Consider the following 21,773-nt stretch of genomic DNA (forward strand, 5'->3'; position numbering starts at 1 on the left):
TAGATTACCTAAACAGTAAAGAACAAATTATTCCGAAAAGCTAATGAACAAGGCTGGTGATAATAAAAGAAGAACAGGATTGATATTTAAGCCTAGGACAACTGAGCCGTGGACTTAAAAAGCTTTTACGTAAGTTATACTTCAAGGCCTCTTCAAATACTTCTCTTTTAATCATCCGAGAGCCCTCTCTTGTTGAAGAAGAAAAGGCGTTGTAAGGGGAGCGGAGGCGAGTGCGTTTTTTACTCCTTGCGCTTACTTGCCCTCTTTTGCCTGAAAAACGCAAAAATTGTATCTGTTGTGCAGAATGTAGTTGAATAGGTTTAAACTTTATGCGTTGTCGTCTTCTTGTGTGGTTTCGATTGCTCTTAGCTAACATGACGGTTTGTTAACTTCACATTCCGCACTAATCATTCTGGTTTACTTCCCCTGATTTTTTCAGGGAAGGTACGTTTTTTCTTGGGGGGGGGGGGGGGGGGGGGGGGGAAGGGTTGAGGCCTCAGAGGGTCATCAGTGAAAGCGAGTACCAAAAGGGGAGGGTCATACCTCTTTGTAAGCTATTCAGGGTCACACACCTTTTCCAGAATTCTTTAATGCTGATTTTTGTGATGTTGCTTTCCATTTTCCTTACGGATAAAGGTTTTCTTTTCACCTACTTTGATTTAATTTAGTGTTTTATTATAGGTCAGTCTAGGTTACATTTCTACATGTACATTATGCCATGGCACATAGTTTTCTCGGAGGACTCGTGTCCTTTTTCGTCCGTATCGAGACGTACTAGACTCAGGTATCGTTTCTTCAGCTTCTTGCTCCTGTTGACTATCTGCTGTCTGATCTCCTGAGTCATTTAGTTCTGAAGAGTTACTAATAAATCCAGTAATGCGCTCTACCCTGTCACAGTCACTGTCAGACTCTGAATTTGAGTCACAGGCTGGCTGAATGTTGTTCTAACTGTCTTGCACAACAGAAGTCAAAATCTTACTGCGAATATGTGCCTTCACCACCCTCACTTTCTCATCTTTCTTTCCTTTAATTGCTACATTGTGATGATTAATATGCAGTTCAAGTTCACCTACTCTAAGGGATGACAACTGATTTCTAGGATAGAGATCTTCCCAGTTAATGTCATTGTATTACTGCTGCTTTCTTTCTGCACGCTTCCCGTCATTATCTGTCCAGCGCTTAACTTTTCTAATTTCAATGTCAGTTTGATGCTCGATGTAATCTGCGACAAGCTTTTCTGAAACAATATATTTTTTCAGAAAACTCTTTGACTGCCTTTTCATCCCTTGCTTTAAGCTTACCCCCTTGAAAAATCTGTTCTATTTAAGCCCGAGGCTCAGGTTTGCGGCCACTCGTAGGTGTTTTCATACTTGGTAGGTAGTGAAAGTCGGGAAGTTTGCTGTAATCGTGATAGGGTCGTGATGTTGGTGTCGCTGGAGAAAGACTTACAAAGTCTCAAATTTTATACTTCCATATTCAAACTTCAGCTATAAAACGTAAATATGCTACACTGATTGTTTGCATTTTCTTGTTTCAGCTCGCACACATTCAATATCGAGATATATTTATATTCAAACATTTTGCGTTCACAAGCGAAATGTTCTGAGGTTTTTGTACGGCATGGAACGTACCATATAGTAGTGAGGGTAGGGTCGCACTTTTGTCAGTCACCTAAAGGTGGGAGGGGGGGGGGATGGGGTCAGGAGTTTTTTTTTATCAAAACGCGAAGGGAGGGCCAACACTTGTTTTTTGAAAAAGCCTCCTAATCGTAGGCTATCTTCCGACAAGTTACTCTTGTTGAAAGATAATCCAGTGATTGATTTCCTCCCTTTTTCAACACTTCAACCCTTAGAGTGACCGACCTCTTACAATTTCACCTCACATAATTACCCTCGAATCAAACATTAAGGCCATGAGAATAAACGAAACGATCACCAATTTAGGAAGCTTGTCGATCACAGTTTTTCAGGAAAACTTGTCGAATAAGCACATCCCATAATCCCTTGGTGCAAAGGGATACACTAAAATACAGAAACCGGAGCGTAAGTTTACATTGTACTTTTTTTTAAAGTTTCTGTTCAGCATATTTAAAAAAATTTCCTAGCCAGTTATTAAGAGGGTTTTCGTTTAGTGAGAACTGCCTTTAAAACGTAAAAGAAAAAAAAACTTTAAAAATTGGCGAACCTTAAAAAATGTCATGTAGGTATAGATGTCGGTGAATTGTACCTCAATGTGAAGCCGCAAGTGCATTACTTATGGTCATGTTAGTCTTCCAAAGATTTGCTCGCGCGCTCAACCTTACTTTAGTAGATCAGAAATATCTCGACTTGACTTCAATCAACAGCCATTGATGTTTTCTTTGGTCAATAATCATCAGAAATTCGTTTAATATTCACAAAGTTATGAAATTTAGCGCCAAATGGTCTTTGCAGGGTGTCAAAGGGTAAAACCTCGGACAATAGTCTTGACATGCGTCTTGTCAAGTCAAGCAGCAAAATTAATCTTCAAAGATCTCTCTTGACAATCCTCCAAGTTCAAGAACTGACATGTTGGTAGTTGGAAAAAATATCGTCAAATTAAACTTTCTTGTGTAAATGCTAGTACTAACAGTAACAGATACTGATAAGCACGACACCAACTGGAGAGAAAATGAATTAAAAAATAAATCGAGACATTTAATCAATCACGTGTAATGTGGTGTATCTACAACTTTAATCGAATATTTAAGGGTGATCCGCTGGGCTTGCGGGCGCGAATCTTGTCCCAGATAGTTTTAATTACATTTCACGTGTCACTAGTCAGGGGCACGATTTGAATTGCAAATTGCGTAATTTGTTGCTAGCAACGCAGGAGCGTGCTGGTGGCTGAAAACGAAAAATTCATCAACTTTTTTCCCGATCGTTGCTCGGTATTTCACTGGATTGGGAAGAAGAAAAATTGAGTTTAAGTGCGGTGCGAAATGGAGAAACTGACTTTACTAACGACCAACATGGAGATATATCGACATCCTAGACATGTTCCAGGGTAAGTTTTTAAGAGACAGCACGCGTGGTACAAGAGATAATATTAATGGAACTATCTCGATCTAGCAAAACATTGGGAATGATGTAAAACTGTGGTCGATCTTATGCGAGAGGAAGTCGTACGTGAGCGAGAGTAATTTTGAAGCATTGTTACTCTCCGAGTGTTAATTTTCACCAGGATGGTGTTATTCCTTGGGTAATGTTTTACTGGTTCAATATAATTTCAGTTCCAGAAGTTTGCAAATTCATCAAAACAAAATAAGGTAGTTGAGTGTAAAAATTTGTACATTGATTGTGAAACGAAGGGTTTCGCTGAAGTCTTTGAGTTCTTGATGGGCGAGATTTTCTACTTAATTGTCTGAGATAAAAGAAATAATTTTGTTTTCAAGGACGGTATTCAATATCCGGTTTGCCACCATGTGGCTGAAAAATTCATTTACCCCGCGCTACATGTAGGAAAACGATCAATTTTTAGCAAAGAGAATTTATTGGAAACCCTAATAACAACTTTCAACAATAAGCTTCCAAGTTGTTACGAGAGAGGTCAGGAAGGATTTTACTGCATGGGACATCCCAGCCGAATTTCTAGAGCTGTGAAAATTCGTGATGGACTTCTAAGATTACAACCTTATGCAGATACTTGCAGATTGTCGATTGTATACTCATAATTGTCACCGGTTCAAATAAAGTTTTGCACCTCGAAAAGCTCAGGGATTGATCAGTGTTTTCAAAAAATTATGGGTGATAAACGCTCATGACATGCTGAAGTTCTCGTTTCCTATCTGGAGTGAAATCGGCTTTTCCAGATTTCAAGTCGGAAGTAATTAGGTATTGCATCGTTATTTTACCATTGCTGTAAACTCGCACCACAGTTTAAAAAAAGATACCTAACCATGATGATATTTAGTAGTTTTAAAAAAGGACTAGATCAGAAAAAAAAACAAAAATAAAAAAAAAATCGGGAGTTCGTAGTAAGCAATTTCCTGCTCTTCGGGCAGTTTGCGGACCTTTGATTTCGTTTGAATTGAATTCCCTTGGCGCTTTGTGACGGTTTCGTTTGTTATAATTAACTAGCTGTTTAGTATCCTTTTGGTTTTATTAGTCCCCAATGTCTGAACTAATCCTTACCCTACCTCTCTAGTTACCTTGGATATACGCCACAGATCAAGTTCACGTACGGTGAAACTTTTGGCAACACAACTGGCCGCTGGTTCCAGGACTACCGAGCTGCTACTTTGAACACAAGTAAAGAACGGATGGGGAGGGGAGGGGACAAATTTCTCCCCTTCCCTACTTACTATACCAACAACCCTGATCATGTTTTGGGCGCTCGCACCAGATCACGTGACCGATGGCAAGCAGCGCCTAAATACAAACTTTTTAATGTAGATGACAGGGATGTGGCTATCAAAAAGTATGATAAGGTGTGTTTTGTAAATTAAGTCAGTTTTGTTGAAATTAGAAGATCCTCGCAGCTAAGAACACTACTGAAACTAGTAGTTGTAAGTAGGACCTGAAAAAAAATTTCAGGCCCGTACGGGATTTGAACCCATGACCTCTGCGATACCGGTGCAGCGCTCTACCAATTGAGCTAACAAGCCAACTGGGAGCTGGTCAATGAATTGGGTAAACATCCTAGTGAATGAAGATTTAGATATATGAAAATTCACATATTTGCACTGCGGTGGAAAGATGAAATTAGAAGATCCTCGCAGCTAAGAACACTACTGAAACTAGTAGTTGTAACCCAATTCATTGACCAGCTCCCAGTTGGCTTGTTAGCTCAATTGGTAGAGCGCTGCACCGGTATCGCAGAGGTCATGGGTTCAAATCCCGTACGGGCCTGAAATTTTTTTCAGGTCCTACTTACAACTACTAGTTTCAGTAGTGTTCTTAGCTGCGAGGATCTTCTAATTTCATCTTTCCACCGCAGTGCAAATATGTGAATTTTCATATATCTAAATCTTCATTCACTAGGATGTTTATTTGTACCCAATTCATTGACCAGCTCCCAGTTGGCTTGTTAGCTCAATTGGTAGAGCGCTGCACCGGTATCGCAGAGGTTATGGGTTCAAATCCCGTACGGGCCTGAAATTTTTTTTCAGGTCCTACTTACAACTACTAGTTTCAGTAGTGTTCTTAGCTGCGAGGATCTTCTAATTTCATCTTTCCACCGCAGTGCAAATATGTGAATTTTCATATATCTAAATCTTTAAGTCAGTTTTGTTAAAATCGTGCTTGGAGCTGTAGGGAATAAAGACTTCTTTCCAGCTAACACCCCTTCTTACCAACTAAAGCCGACCCCAGCGGAGCGGTGGGGGGGAAGGGGGCTGTTCGCGGTGTGAATAGAAAGCGCCATGTGGCACGCGTTTATAGCTAAAAAACCACGTAGCTCATGAGTATCTACACGCGCTCCAACATTTTTTGCTCCATATCTTTCTTTCTCATCGGCACGCCTCAAAGGAAGGCTGCTCATAGTCGAAATTTTCTTCTCCACATGAGGGTAATCAGATCAAAAATGGTTCTAACTCTTTTTCGATAGCAACACCAACACGTTCTTTCCATCAGAAGTCAATGGAAACAATTATACTAGTGTATAATTTGAAAATCAGCTAAAGGAAACTTACGTGTTTTTCTTGTACAGGCTGCCCAACATCATCGGGAACATTACAAAGACAGAACAGAAACAGTTCCACCTGTGAGACTTTTTATCTTGCCAAATGTGTTTCATGATACCAAGTCTCGCAGAATACCTGCGTAAGTATATGGATGGGACTTTTCTGTCTCGTTTTCATTTAAAATACCGTCTATTTTTATTTTAAGGCAGTTCTGACCCCCTCGTCACTTTGTCCTCATTGTTTGAGGGCCTTTGTAAGGCGGGATCAATGAGTCTGCCTTCTGAAATTCAACACATGAGAACAGAAACCAAACACAGACAAATGCTTTTACTGTAGCCAGGACTTGGAAACGGTGTTTTAGGTTTTACTGCACGTTGAATTGGTAAGGCCTCTGTGTGCTCCTGCGTTCTTGTCATCAACTGATATGATAGGGAAGGGGGGTGGTATAATTTGTCAATACTGATCCGTCAAAATACAACTACTGTAAACAGCTGGGAATCAACTTCCTCGTGGGTGCATGAGGTGGTCAGTTGTCCATAACGGAGTGCTTTTCGGTTGACTGTCGTAAAATTGTCATAAAACCAATCGCGACTGTGTCGCGATTGGTTTTAGTTTAGAGAGGGTGGCACGAGTTTTCTGGTCCAATCACTGAGCAAAGTAAAACAAAGCCGATGCAGTCCTGGAGTACTTTCGACATTTAAATGGAAATTGCTCTTTTATCTTTTGATTCTCGCTCTTTCGTTTCTTAACAGAGCGGGAAGAACTAAAAATGAAGAAAGAGCATTAGCATACGCTAACCAAGTCTACAGGACAACGAGGAATAAACCGCTGGCCAAGTCTAACGTGGAGGAACGCCGAATACGTGACGTGTTTTTCGAGCAGAGATAGCTTGGATTAATTAATTGTACATAGTTTGAAATAAGAAAATTTCTTGGTGTCTTTTTATTTATTTGAGTGAAAGCGAAATGGATTTTGGAATAAATAAGAATAAAAGCAATAAGTGATCATGAGATGTTGGAAAAGGGGCAGGGAAACTGAAGCGTCTTCAAACGACCTATGGAGCTGCAATGCTATGCATTTGTTCAAGTTCTTTCCTTGTGGCTTCCTTGTTCATACGAATATTTGCCGTTTAAAATTTTTGGTATTCAATTTTTATGGTTTGTTGAACTCTGAATCATATTAAAATTTTAGGTGACTTCATCGCATACTAGATACTGATATTGATCCCACTTACTGCAACACTTGTTCTCTATCTCCCGGCCCACTGTTCCTTCTCATCTCACCCTCAATGGGTAACCACCATGCAAAACTAGCCAGTGACGATCTTAAATGTTTCTGTGTCAGGTTACTAGTCAGTGGAGACGTGCTAAAAAGCGCGAAAAGCTAAATGTGGAGGAAATAACGCGAGGACAGCTGCCTCGCTCTTCTCCATTGAGCGAGGGCCTGGAACAGGCTAGTTGCTGGAAAGATCCGTGAAAGGGCCTGAAAGGGAAAGCACTGAAACTAGTAGGAACTGTCACCAGCATTAGCCCTGCCTTGCGCCTTAATGAGTAAGGAGAACGTAACTCTTTGCCCTTCGTCATTTATTGAGGTTAAATCATCAACAAACGGTGAAAAATAGACTTAAGATCTAGCTACAATCAGGACAATTTGGTTTTAACAACTGAATTGATAATTTAAATTGGCCACTGTAAAGAGTTTCTTAAGCTGATGTTTCGTCTAACGCTCGAAACGTCAGCTTTAGAAACTCTTTACGGCGGCCAATTTACATTATCAACTCATTTTCCTAAGCCAGATTGTCTTTTCATACCTTCACCGACACCGCACCACAGTTTCTCAGAAAATTTACCCCCTTTGTTGTACTTTAAAGCCAGACTGAAAAAGTAACTTTTTGGAGCCTGGGACTTAGTGCTAAGGCCAGGCTACCAAGTAATTATTCCGAAACAACCTCAACTGCGTCATGTAAGACTAAATTTGTTCGCCTTGTAGTGACATTTTTAAATATGTTTGCAGGTATTTCTGGAAATCAACCCTCTCCTCAAGGTTTGTATATCTTTTTCGCAATTACTATTGTAAACTCTGGTTTTTAAGAAGAGGAATTTACCTCAATGGAAGGGTGGAGAGCCGATAGGTCTGAGATTTTTGCTGAATTTATCAGTTATTTACGCTGATGCAGCTATTTGAAACGTGAATTAAGAATTTCACAGTTTGTTGTATTGATTATTTCTTGGTTGGTTGTTTCTTACAGCCATGAGGCCAGAGTTGTTTGAGGTATGACTACATTCGAATTCAGTTTTATTCACAGTAAATTAAAGTTCATCATATTAAGATTCAACTGCTTACAGCATACATGCATTATATCTTTTGGAAAAACTAAAGGTAATTTAAAAATAGAATATGCGTTTAATTCTATTTATGGTACACAATAGATCTAAAAAATATCTTGGTGATCGGAATTTGTATCGTGTTTCCTTCGTCAGGAAGTGAAGCTGTACAAGAATGCTCGTGAGAGGGAAACGTAAGTATTGCAACTGACAAATTTAATGATGTCATCACTGAGTTTAACGCTTTAGGTAAAATTTCCGCACAGCCCCATACTACATTATGCATTCAGTTCTTGGATAGAGAAAACAATCACAAAAACAATAGATTGCCATTGGGAAAACAGATTTGTTTTACAATAGTATGGGGCTGTGCGGAAATTTTACCACGCTTTACCCCAGTATGGAGGTGACTTATTCTTGAAGGATGAACAGGTTGCTTCTAAAAGGGGCATTAGCCCAATGGTCAGGTGCAAAAATTTAGATTGGAGGATCTGAGTTCAAGTCCTAGCATGAAATAAATTAATGATTTTTATGGCTTATTCTGGGCTCTCACGGTGTTTCTCCTCTGGAAGTGAAATCAGGGAAACCAAATGAAATTAGAGGGGGAGGGGGTATATGGACCAGCGTACAATGAATTTACCTCCCATTTAGAGGTAATACTTGGTAATAACCTTACCTCTTCCATGGAAAGTTAGGAATCAAAGTTTTGTTTAGTTAATTGGCTCACAAAGCCCATGAGTTGTAACCTGACACATTACAAGTAAAGCAGCTATCTATATGCCTGCCAACAGTAGCATAACACAAAAATCAACAGCATTGTTTAATCTTAAATCTTCACAGGGCCAGTCTGTAGAGTATGGAAGAACTTGTAAGATCTTGCATGTGCAATACAGTGATTATGTGATGTAAAATGAATGTTTAAGAAATACCTTGTGGGTGTACCTTCTGTACGCTGTAGACTGGTTACTTGGTCACCTTTCCCCAACCTCTACCAGACACCCTCAATTAGTAGGCATTGTCTCATGTTCGAAAGATCATGAAACCTCATGATTCTCAACTGGTACTGTAGTAGGATGTATCTCTCCTATTAACCCTGATGGTGTTAGCCCAATGACGTTTGACACATAGTTTGTTTAGTTCCTTACATTCACTCTATCTTTTCAGATATGACAACATGGCAGATCTATTTTCTATCATCAACACTTTACAATGTTTGGAGAAAGCTTACATCAGAGATGTAGTGACACCAAGAGAGTGAGTGTGGATAGTGATTCCTGATAAAACTTTCCTCTTGTCTAACTTAAAGTTCTTAAAATTTAATTTCAAACCACTCAGATAAATGCTAATATTTTCATTCTGATGTAAACCTTTTTAATGTCAGCTAAAATTGCTTAGCCATGCAGATTTCATAATATTTTCAGGTTAACAATGTGATTTTTTAAGCCCTGATAATTTTCCTCTTTCTTCATAGTTGATTCAATACATCTTTCTCCCCCTTTTTTACTAATCTTATCCTGTTTACACAGTGTACTCCACAGAAACATGAAAAAGAGTCAAATTAAATTAGTTAATTTGAGTCTTTCTTCAGGTTAACTAACAATTGTTTGCCAAAGGCAAAGAGATTTTGTTGAGTAATTCCCAAGAAAAAGATGAGGGGCCTACTCAACAATGCTCACTGGGTCTGAGGCGAATGATTGTTCTAGTATTGTTGCTTGGGTGTTTTCAAATTTTTTGTTAATTCAATCTCTAAATGAAGAAAGCATTGTGCATTTATTTTCTACAATTGTGTTGATTACTTGTATTAAGATAAACGTGTAAGTTTAATTAACAGGTAAATTTTATTAAATCACCAAAACTTCATATCTTTCTTTTAAAAAGTGTTCTGCCAATCTTTTAGCATCTTTTGGGACCTTTCAAATTTGAATTTTCTCCTTTAGAAACATTGACAAAAGGCAGCCATTTTGAAATTTAGTGCTCCTGCTATAATCACCTCTTGCTTAGGGATTATGGTGAGATATGATGTAATCTGTAACCAATCAGAGTGTTCACATCTCTATAAACACTTGAGCATCTATACTAATTATAATTATTATTGAATACAGCTTTTGCTCTCAGCCCACACAATTAATGTGAGTTAACTAACTGATTGCTATACTTAACAGCATTCACTGTATAAATTTTTCTTAGATACACTGCTGCATGTTCTAAATTACTGGTTCAATACAAGGTGAGGTATACACCTCTTGGTTTTTTATTATAACAATTAATACCACCATGATTGTGACCTTTCTTGTTTACACTGCTAAATTGTCTCCTTTCTCTGTAGATGTAAATTTTGGCTAAAGAATCCTTTCCTATTAGTTTCTTTGTTTCAACATGGTATCTTAAATTTAAACTATGTGGAGATGTTTGTTTTTTGTCCTTAAAAGAAGTCTCCTGGAGTGGTGCTTGAAATACTTCCACCTTGTACTAATTTATTATAGTGTGAATTAATATTGTTAAGGTAGTTAACAGGAGGTGCTATTTTCAGGCTGCCTTCAAGCTTGTGCAGTCAGCTGAATATCCTACAGTAGAGGCTTTCATGAAAAAATTTAGGGTAAGATTTTTATGAACCTGCTCTTTTTTCTTTTGTTGGGTTTTCTTTTATTTTTTAAACACTAATGTGGCTCATTGACTGAAAGAGAGAGTAAAATCAATTAATTGCATAATTTTAGTGGAAATCACAAAGGATTAGTCATGGACTCTTTATGATTTGGCAGGTGTGCTTTTGCAACTCATTGTTAAAAAAATGTTATTATAATAATGTATTGATATTAAGACAGAGAGTTGTACCTGAAGAAACCAAGTTACTCCAGAACCCTCTGTTCTAATATCAATACTCACTGGTCTGATAATTACTGGGTTTAACTTGAAGTACAACTATCCATCCAGAAAGTCCCTCCATTTCATTAATTGAATTTACCATTCCTGTGACACATGAAATGCACTAGATTAACCCTTTAACTCCCAAGACCTGATTGTTAATCCTCCCTTCTAGCTGATACACATTCCCTTGTATATTGGTTGCGAGAATTAGGTTTTCAATCAAGGTATTATCTTGTACCTGATGAGTTTGAGTATTATCACTGCCTGTTTTCGAGATAATGTATGGGTATTACAGGGAGTTGTTACATGTTAATCACTTCTAGGAGGTAAGGGATTAAAGGAGAAAAAAGAGAAATGAAGAAAGAAAGATGTCCAAATGCTATGTTCATTGTGAAGAGTTTGGGCAGATGGAGTTAAAAGCATTTAAGTTACATCTATTTTATTTACTATTAATGTGATTCATGCAAGTGTGGTATTTTTTTGTTTAGCTGGATTGTCCTGCTGCTCTGGAGAGAATAAAAGAGGGCAGACCCATCACTATCAAGGATGATAAAGGAAATACCAGTAAAGCCATTGCAGACACAGTTTCAGTGAGTAAAAGATCTATTATTTAATCATGCAAGTGCACATTGTATCACGTAGCTATTGAATAAAGTAATGTTCATCACAGAAGTGAATATGGTTTTAAGTTGTGGCATTTCTTCAATTGGACTGGATACTCAGGTCTCAAGATGAAATTATATTCATTTTAGTGGATTTATAATTTTTTGTCTTTGGTTAAGTAAAGTAATCTTTTGAGGGCATGTTGATGGCATTGTTTTTGATATGGAGTTGAGTTGCACAATTTTTTTTTTGCCATTTCCAAATTCTCTGTCTCCACTGATGATCCACAACTGATATTTGAAATTAGGAGAATTTCAAGAGAGCATTTTTAGTAATACTACATAAGTTCATAAAATGGAAGGTGTAGGAGTTCAAGCATATTGGTTTTAGGCAAGAAATTATCCCCTCAGATCCCCTTTCACTTGTTCACATGTTCTCACAGTTACTGTTTCTTTGCTTTAATTTAAGCTCTTTATAACAATCATGGACAAGCTCAGATTACAGATCAGAGCCATGGATGAGGTAACATAGTACTAGTGATAGTGGCTTGATTATAGGTATCATTTCATCAAGCTTTCATGTAGGGTATAGTTTAGGACTTTCCTTAAAGGAAATGGTTACACTCAGGCATTCTGCATGGTATGGATGCTTTTGTGAAGTGCAAGTCACAAGTGCAAGATGGTTTTTCAAATTCAGAGCAGAAAAGTTTTCTTAGTCTCATTTTTTTTACAATGCCCAGAAAGTTTATCAGGGAGCCTCATTCAGGTAGCCTAAAGATGTTTGTCTTTGGATTGTGTCAATTTCTGATTCAGCCAATTCTAACATCTACTGTTAATTAGTTGTTCTCTTTACAACAATTCCTTACTGTGATTATAATGATTATTTACAACACAGATTCATCCAGATCTGAGAGACTTAATGGATACTATGAACAGCCTTAGTGCACTCCCTGAGGATTTTGAGGGAAAAGTCAAAGTGAATGGGTGGTAAGTTTTAATAAATGTAGTTTAGGAATAAGATTAATGATGAGAGCTGGATCATTATCCAGGAAATTAAAATTGTTATCCATCACCTGCCAGTCATTCACTGCAAGTGAAAAATAGCCTGAGGAGGATGGAGTGGAAATTGCTAGTACGACAATAATTTAAGGGTTGATGTGTGAAACAACTACTTACATCATAAATTATTAAAGAAGTCTGCTTGAACATCTGTCCACTGAATGTTGCTGACTTATAGGTTTTTCTCTCTGTAAATTAATCTTGCTTAGCTTAAAATGAGTTGCACTTTAAACAATGGACAGAGACAGTGCTTAGATTGTGGGAGAGTTATGGGATGAGGGTACTCTGGAGTAATAGCAAAATTTACCACACTAATGAATAAGGGGGTAAGTTTCTAAAGAAACTGTGGTGCTGCGTCAGTGGGAGAGTATAACAGGGTAATTAAGTATTATCAACTGAGTTGTTAATGTAAATTGGCCATCGTTAGAGTTTAAAAGTTGACATTTCAAGCATTAGCCCTTCATCAGAGTGATTGAACTCCCTTTTACCATACTATGCCATAGTATGGTAAAAAAGTGAGCAAATTCTGGGAGTGCATGGTATCCTGCACTCTACAGATTTAACTGATCATGTAAAGCTCAGGTTTAATGAGACTCTCATTGGTAGTGGCCCAAATTTGTAGAATATGGATGTAAGCCAGATATTACTGGTACCAATCCCCTACATTTGGGGCTTTTGTACTTTACCAACATTCTTACTTAAACCAGGGGTAACTCAAAGACAACTAGCAGATTCAAATTCAAGTGAATGATATATGGTCATAAAACACACAAACTGTTTACCACTGGGTAAGTTTCTGACTGCTTACTGATTACTGATTTGTTTTGCCTGTAAACTGCAGGTATGAAACACTGAGCAGTATGAAAGCAAGTGATGAACTTACTGATGAACAAGTACGACAGATGTTGTTTGATTTAGAACAGGCATATAACGCATTCAACAGATCTCTGCAGCATACCTAGGTGGAGTGGAGTTAGTTATATTCACAGTGCTAAAAATCTGTTAAGATCTTATGACACATGTTAACATCTTTGCAATCACCGGATATATCTTTGTCTTGTTAACAGTCTTATCCCTAAACATGAATGGTAGTCTTCAAGATTTTTTCCGGAAATTCAAATTTAACTGTGATGTACTGCAATCTAGATGTGATCTTATACACTTCATTCAGGCCTCTATTCAACTGCAAAGAAAATCTCCTTGTAGTTTTGAGGAAATTAAATATGATATGTAAATAAACATGTTTGCAATCTTTTTTCTGTGTAGTGCATAACATAGAACCTATACCTAATTCTAAACAAGGAAAGAGTAAATAACTTTGTCATTCAAGTGGTACTCAAAACAAAGTGGAAGTAGCTCAATGTTCAGCATGCTGAACTCCCATGTCAAGAGGTCTGGGGGTAGAGCCTTGACTTGGTGTCCATGCTTTAATCCTGGACAAGACACTTCACTCTCTTCCCCCAGGGGTATACATGTAAATGAATATCAGCAATATGACAGAGAAACTCGAGGAAATGCCAAGGGATACTCTGCAATAGTTAAGCATCCCACCCAGAGGGTGTAGTAGTACTTCCAGCTATATACTTTATGAAAGGAAAACCAAGAAGAGCTGTATTGAACAGATTTATTTTCAACTATTTGATTTCTCAACTGCTTACAAAATACAGCAATCAACGATTGCAGTATTTTGTAAGCAATTGAAATCTGCAATCGTTGATTGCTGATTGTCATAACATTAATGTGTTTAGAAATTGAGTCACTGGTCTGGACTCTCGGTCATTGGGAAAAAAAAAATCCACGGATGTCACGTGGTTAATTAATTGTTATTCAGAAATCCGTTGCTCTTGTCACTATGATTCCTTCAAAGAGGTGTTGTCATTGCTTTCTTAAATGTGAGTAAATATGGAGGACAGTGCAAGCCAAGTGATAGTTTTGACATCAGATCCATCGGCCATGCTTGATCTTAACAGGGAGATAAGTCTCTGAAAGAAAATTGAAGGAGATGGAGGAAAGAGCTTGAATCTCTGCCTTGAATCCCAGCGATAACATGGTCTTAATCTGAAAAAAATAATAATCCAGTATTTGAAGGAGAAAACACAAAGCTAGAAAACGTTTCGTCAACTTTATTCAAAGGCCTTTGAACTCTGATTTGAACCATCATCGATATTGTATAAACACGTTCAAAATCGCGTTATCTCGCGATTTAAAGCTTGCCAAAATGTTTGAATGTCTGAGGATGGTATTCAGCATTAAGCGGTGATAAAACAGTCACATGGGGTCGTTTGTTTGTTGTTGTTGTTGTTTTTTTGTGAAGAGAGAGAACGTTAAGGGACTAGGTGGGAACTCGAACGATTCTGGGTTACAACGATCCGGTCTTATTCACGACGCGGTCGATTTGTTACGCCTGTGAAAGGGCGTTTCGTCACATACCTCTTGTTTCCAGACTTCTTGGGACTGAATGTGGGGTCGGTCAAGCAGTTCACGTGCTTTGCATTTGTCTCGTTCGGTCAGCGGTATTAGTTGATCATGCGGAATAGACAGCCTGGAATAAGATGGTAAAATGTACATTATGCGGCGACCGAACTCTAACGTGAAGATAACGTTCGAGCTTAACGAACCTGTGCACGCGTTTTCCTTAATTTTGTTCAGTGTGGCTACATTGAATAACTCCACCTTTGCCCTCGACGTTCTCGGCGCGCTCAAAACTAGACCCTTTCGTGAATAGTGACATCACCGAAAGACTCCCAGATCTCGCTCGGACATTGCTCGGAAGGTAAACGCCAGGAAACTAAGCTATTTTAGAACAGCAATCTGACCCATCAACAGACATTGCGCCTGGTAGGTGCGCCGTACTTCGTACGATAAATGTCGCTCTGAATTTGTCTGCGTCATGGACCAAGTTTAACCGCCATAATGCAAATTATTACCCATCATAAATCGTTCTTTCAAACAATGATACCTGGTGATGTCACTTGGCAACACGCCGAGCCACTTTAAAACAGGAACGGTTAAGCTGTGTGCATCAAACGAGAGGGCCTGTAAAATTCAGCGGCCACTGATTGGTTAGTGAAAGAAATTTACCCACAATTAATCACAAATTGTCAATGGTTTGACTAAACAGGGCGTACCTTTGAACCAAACTTGTACACGCTGAGGATCTCAATACCTGCAAATGAAAATGAAGTAAACTCTTGACCACTAAAGGTTTTTTTAGGGAAACAAATAATAATTTCTGCATGGTATCGCACAGGCGACGTACTTCGTAGCATTTGCTGCAGCCTGACAAAAAAAAAGAGGGTAAGTTTCTAAAGAAACTGCGGTGCTACGTCGATTGGAGAGGATGACAAGATAATTAGATAATTAGGCCTTATAAAACCTACTGTGACTCCTTTGCCGTAGTTTGTTTGTTGAGGCAATAGTAAGACGAAGTTGACTGTGTTTAACTCGCCATGCTGGATTTACGCTTTGAAGTTGCTCCATAAAATTGGCCGAATTCAGAATTTAGATCGAGTATTCTTTGGTTCAACTGTAGACACGTGCTCCTTATTCACTCAACAAAGATATACAAAAATCCAGTTAGGGAAAGTTTTGCTAACGTTACGTCGCCTCACCCTTCATCAATGAGGCGTATGCTGCTCCAGGAGAACACAAGAGAGAGAGGAAGGAGGATTGTCACTCACCATGAGGGTCTGCATCCACAAGAGCTAAGATGGGTATCTGGAGAGTGCACCACAATCGACGGACCATCATACGGGTATTCACATCTGGGAAACCTTTGCCCTAAAATTTCAAATCACATAGCTTATGCTTACAAAAAAATTAAAATTAGCAAATTAAACAGTATCATTACTTAAATTGTAGTGTGAATAAAAATCTAGGTATTCAAGAACAAGGAAAACGACGTAACAGTCTAAGCTCAGAATAAAAGTGTAGTTGTGTCGAGGAAATCACAGATGATCATAGTCCAGGGCTTTCAGTTTTAATGGGCTATTGACCGATATGAAAACGTAAAGGTAGTATAATGGCCGAATAGAGCAATTGGTAATTAAGTGTTTTTTGGTTTTGCTTTACTTCGCACTGTGATCGGCCGGCTTAGAAAACGTGCGCCTTTTTCTCAATCAATCTGATGCAAAACTAAAACCAATTGCGATTTGGTCGCCTGCGTTTTCCCGCGCTTTGAGCAGTTGATTTTTGTTCTTTTCCTCTGGGTTCTTATTGGCTCCTCTTGATATTTTCCTTTCATCTGATTGGGTATTGTGATTACTTCGATTCTGGTTTTAAGACACTCAGTTGAAAAGCACGCGGTCGAAGAAGCTAAACTTGTACTTACAGTGATGATAATACACGGGTGTAACCTCTGTAATACATTGTCGTCCATCAACCGCTGGAAGGAGGCTTCTTTTTCAACAACTAACACAAATTTGGCATCGGAATGTAAATCTAGTCAGTTGATAGCTAAGGAAAAATACCCAAAATGTAACGGAGCCGGTCGGATTTCTGTCTGGCGTATCATCATCAGTTATGTTACGTAGGCAGCTAAAAGTTCAATTTTAAGATAAAACACCTCATGAGGTGCAATATGTGACAAATTTCTTGTTTTACGGTCTTGGTTGCGGCTCTGTAGGTGAAATTAAATTGATAAGAAGGAGCATTACTTTAATGTGGCAATACAACTTTAACTATGACCAGACCATACAAACGAGAGCTACCTTTACGTGATAGCCTTCGTGTAGCCGTACCCTCCTCCTCCTCCCCCCCCCCCCCCAATGGGGGAAGGGTGTGGCTACAAGTAGGCTATTTCCTGAATACTGTTTTCACAGTACGAAAAGTTCTGCGGGAATATGAACTCAATTTAAGCCAATAGGCGGTACTGTCTGGTAGAAAATATTTCATGCTTAGTATTTCGTTAGTAGCTGCCCAATGGAACTAAACGTTGAATCAAGAAATTGCAACACTGTTACGTTGTTCAGTTTGCTTTACAAGGATACTGTAAATTCCCTGCACGTGAGATGACACCATTGTTCCCTAACAATGAAAGAGAGACAAAGATTTAAACAATGCATTTGAAATTGTTACACTACTGCGCCAAAGAATATAACCTAACATTACGATAATTGTCGTCACGTGCGATAAGATTTCGACCATGGACGCTTGCCTGTGAGCTCAGAAAGTCTCACTTCTCTTTATTTCATTTCCTCACAATCTGTTTGAACATTTAAAAGCAACATATTTAAAAAGGTATTTACGGTCACTGATTTTTTTGGTTACTTAGCTCTTTTTAAAATAGTTACGTCCATATTCGATTCATTAGCAAATGTGAAGACTATTCTCGAAAGGTAAGATTATTCGTGGACACATACTCTGATGAGCGTGCAAAATATACAACACTGTGCGTCAACATTAACCACCGTTCCTCCATGCTCTGATCACTTCCGATGACAAAAATAAGAGATGATTACACCAAAGACCAAATCAGCCTTTGAGGCCTTTTCCTAGGGAAAATCTCAAAAAGTGTTTCAGATCACTTCCGTTCTCGCGAAAGTTTGGATTAAACCAATCCTGCGTCGCACTTTTCAAGCTCATGTTGATATTCCATGTTCCGTCTATTTGTTCTCCACCGGGAACTACAACGACATGCCGTGTACCAGTAATATCATTCCCTGTTGATATAATTGGCGGCTTATCAAAGATTCGTGCTGCGGCAAGCAAAGGTTTTTCTTATCAACTACCAATCACTCTTTTAAAAGAGTCACGTTATTAAAATCCACCTTTGTATCCACTCAGTTCTTGTAGCCACCGTATTTCAGTCCCTAGAAAAGCGCAGCTAGGTGGTCATTGTAAAGAACTCCAAAAACATGTAACATAAACGCCAAAAAGAAAGAAAGAAAATAAAAAATGAAACGGAGGCCAAACCGAGTTACTATCGTTGCAATCTACATATGCGCCATCGTGTTCTCTGTATCTCAGGTCTCCAGCAATACAACCTATGGTAAAAGATAAAGACTATGGATAGCAAAAAAGGGGTTGGTATCTAAACGTTTCATACCCACAGTCGTTTCTTACCTGGACAATTTGTACAAAACAACCTGTCCATGAATTATAAAGGCAGGAGTAAAACGAACAGGTTGTTTTGGTCATCTCGAATCTTCATCAGGTAATTTTTTCTTTCAAATTAGGTATTGCTCGGCCTTTCTTTTATTTCATTTTTCAACTGCCCTATCTGACAACTTTGTGGTGAGGCAAGTTCAACATTAAAAGGAAACTAACTCAACCCATGTTGAAGCACACTGTCCTTTGGATTGCAACCAGTGAGGTTGCTAGAAAACTGAGAAACATTTACAAGAGGCACTCTCTAAACAGTATCTTCCATATATCATTAAAACACAAACTTCCTTTGCTGTTACCATCTACTGTTTGAAAAGAAACAGGGCTTACCTTTAGATGCAGCCAGCTGAATAAAAGGAAAAGAAATCTAGCGGTTACAAATAAGTGTGATTACATCCAGTTTACAATTACCAACATTTAGTGTGTATCAGGTGCAAACCATGTTTCAGTCCTGTAATTCTTACAGGTTGGCAGTACACTGTATGGCAAGAGCTGAGCTCAATTGTTTCTAAAATCACTCAGGATTGTCTCCTTACTTTCCCAATTAGCACCAAACCTTGCACTTGTTGAGAACTGTTTGATTCTTGCTCTGTTTATCTTTGCCTACGCTATTGTGTAACACCTACTGTTATGTGGTTGGTCAGTACAATCAACCTGCTGTGTGGTTTAGTTTGGTTCTGACCTACTTATCAATTATTGACCACAATTTACAACAAACTGACACTAATGACAACTAAATCTGGAGTGAACACAGAATCATATGGCCACTGATTGCCAACAAGGACACATTTCTCTTACAAAATAGTTAACAGTAAATTATAAAACAGCTTCCAGTTGCACATTTGAACTAGCTTACCACATGTAAACAGTGTCTTGGCACCTTCAGCATGCATGCAATGTTGTCAATGATTGAATCCACAACACTCTGATTCCCAAAGAATGGAACATCAGTGTAATAGATATCTCTGCAGATAAGTTAAAAGTTGCAATGGAGGATTGATCAATCAGATCTCACTTATAACCTTTCAAGAGTAGTTTATGATTGGTATTGGCTCAAAAATGTCGCATAATTGACTCATAACAGCAAAAACATTATCTTTCCAACTTGAAATAATTTTATTTTAGAGAGCAACAGCTAGTGGTAGGTTCAAACTAAAAACGTAAATAAGAGTTAAGTTAACTAATTCAGATAAGCAAACTACAGACAAAAAATGAATACAAACAAAGCAAAAAGGAAAAAATACCTACATTGATAATGCCTAATGCGTGTCTTTAGGTAAAATGAACCAAATAAATATGAATGACGCAAAAAATAATTAGCAAGCACCTAGATCTTACAAGACTGACCGTTTTGTTGCATATGTATCTTGTTGGAGAAGGTTGTAGCAAAATGCCATGACCCTTAGTGTTGCAGCTAAGTTTGGAAAGAAACACAATTAGGAGATCTCTTTCAACATTCAGTCTTGTTCTACATTTTTATCTATTGACCAAAGGATTAGAGACAACTCAACAGGATTTGAAAATAACAAAGCCAGTCAGCACTCTTGAAGCTAAGTCCTGTCACTTTTCTTAAATGACCTCTGTCCCTTGCTGTCTTTACATCTTAATTGGACTATGATATTTTATATACCATGTTCAGATACAGAGTAGTCTATTAAAACTGCAGCTCATTTACTTTGGAATTGCATCAAATGTGTATCAGGTTCAGAGAACATCCATAAGACATGAGACATAAGACATACTTTTTTCCCCTGCACATTCTATCTGCAAATACAGTTTAACCCTTTAACTCCCAAGATCTTATTTGTTAATTCTCCCTTCTAACTGCTACACATTTCCTTGTAAATTAGTTATGAGAACATGGTGCTAGATCAAGATAGCAGCTTCTACCTGATAAGTTTGAATACTCTCATTACCTGTTTGCTGAATAATGTATGGATATTGTAGGGAGAAGTTTCATGTTAATCACTTCTGGGAGTTAAAAGGTTAAGGCTACCGGTAACTCTCCAGTTTCCCTGCTTGAATCTGTAACATCCCTCTCTCTTCTTTTTTCTTTTCCCACCCCTGCACCTTTCCTTTATCAGTCCTTTTCCTCTCATCCCTTCCTTCTATAAATCTTCCCTCCTCCTCCTTATTAACATCCTTCTTTCATTTATTTGCTGAACTATAACATTTGGATCTTAACAAATCATACTCTTGTGTTACCAAACTTTCCAATTGATGCTATGGAATCAAATCTGTGTTCCGTCAGGCTGACATCATCAATCATTTCAATTCCAACTGCGCTGTTAAACCTGTAAAATACTCAAAATGTGTCTTTACTCATTTTACTCATTTTACCCTCGTGTTATGGAACTGTTTCCTCGGTTCAAAATAGAGACTAACATATCTAGGTTTGGTTATCTTTATTAATACCATTATCCTTAGTATTTATATCATTTTTACCATCAGGATTATCTTGTAATTATTAGAATAATCATTAATTTTAAAACTACTGCTATTATCATCATCATCACTGTACACAATATAAAGTATCAACTTACCTTGTGTTCTTCCATGAATTTCTGCAGTTATATTTCAGAGAAGGAGGTTTATTTTGAGAGATATCTTCAACTATCGTCAGAATAACCTCTTCTAGTTTGGTGATGGCTTCATCTCTACAGATAGAAAAAAAAAACAACAACAAATCACATAATAAGGTAAAAGTAATAAATCACTTGATTTACAGGTAAATCTTATAATTTTGTTTTTAATTAATAAATATTTGTACCAGGATAACTTTCTGAAAAATTACCATCAAAACCCCAGCAACGTCCTTGTTAACACTGATGTGCGATGCTAAATAAATCACAAGAGAATTTTTACGGAGAATGTTTATTACAGAAAGTGAAGTAGATCTTTGGAAGGGGTCAATCTAAAGTGTCTTGGTACAATTTCTCCAAAGTCGTTTAAGTTTACATGCTGTCTCTTATCAACTTACAGAACTTTCAACGAAACTTTTTTCTTCCAGAGAAAGTCCCTACCTGGATAAAGTCTTAGGTTTTACAATACTTTTTTCGTCTACTTCATCACTTGATTTCTGCATGGCATCTATTCTATCCAAAGATTGCAGCTGTAGTTTGAGTAGGTTGATACAACGCCAAAAGTCTGCATTTGAGTTGGCTGCCATCTTGGAAT

The 21,773-nt window shown here is 38.0% G+C and overlaps 3 protein-coding genes across 3 annotated transcripts; 2 read left to right on the forward strand and 1 right to left on the reverse strand.

Moving 5' to 3' along the window:
• The first annotated feature begins 2,870 nt into the window (after positions 1-2,870).
• LOC131795192 (ciliary microtubule inner protein 2C) lies at positions 2,871-6,628 on the forward strand. The gene is made up of 4 exons (XM_059112765.2): positions 2,871-3,024; positions 4,165-4,447; positions 5,668-5,780; positions 6,394-6,628. Exons 1-4 carry the CDS (start codon positions 2,960-2,962, stop codon positions 6,527-6,529), a joined length of 597 nt encoding a protein of 198 aa, XP_058968748.1. The 5' UTR covers positions 2,871-2,959; the 3' UTR covers positions 6,530-6,628.
• Positions 6,629-7,590: 962 nt separating this feature from the next.
• Positions 7,591-13,746, forward strand: LOC131795191 (vacuolar protein sorting-associated protein 28 homolog). The gene is made up of 10 exons (XM_059112763.2): positions 7,591-7,684; positions 7,890-7,912; positions 8,122-8,159; positions 9,130-9,219; positions 10,153-10,192; positions 10,496-10,561; positions 11,319-11,420; positions 11,902-11,955; positions 12,328-12,419; positions 13,333-13,746. The coding sequence occupies exons 1-10, from the start codon at positions 7,645-7,647 to the stop codon at positions 13,451-13,453; spliced, it is 666 nt and encodes a 221-aa protein (XP_058968746.2). The 5' UTR covers positions 7,591-7,644; the 3' UTR covers positions 13,454-13,746.
• A 496-nt stretch (positions 13,747-14,242) lies between these two features.
• LOC131795207 (meiotic recombination protein SPO11) lies at positions 14,243-21,748 on the reverse strand. Its single transcript, XM_059112779.2, has 14 exons — positions 21,620-21,748; positions 21,140-21,253; positions 20,802-20,890; positions 19,944-20,010; positions 19,453-19,561; positions 18,927-18,942; positions 18,405-18,475; positions 17,480-17,516; positions 16,822-16,931; positions 16,172-16,271; positions 15,620-15,657; positions 15,451-15,527; positions 14,922-15,033; positions 14,243-14,549 (listed from the first exon to the last, which is right to left on the reverse strand). The coding sequence occupies exons 1-14, from the start codon at positions 21,679-21,681 to the stop codon at positions 14,430-14,432; spliced, it is 1,122 nt and encodes a 373-aa protein (XP_058968762.2). The 5' UTR covers positions 21,682-21,748; the 3' UTR covers positions 14,243-14,429.
• Between the last annotated feature and the right edge of the window lie 25 nt (positions 21,749-21,773).

This window comes from Pocillopora verrucosa, chromosome 2, assembly GCF_036669915.1.
Source record: "Pocillopora verrucosa isolate sample1 chromosome 2, ASM3666991v2, whole genome shotgun sequence".
Taxonomy (NCBI): Eukaryota; Metazoa; Cnidaria; class Anthozoa; order Scleractinia; family Pocilloporidae; genus Pocillopora; species Pocillopora verrucosa.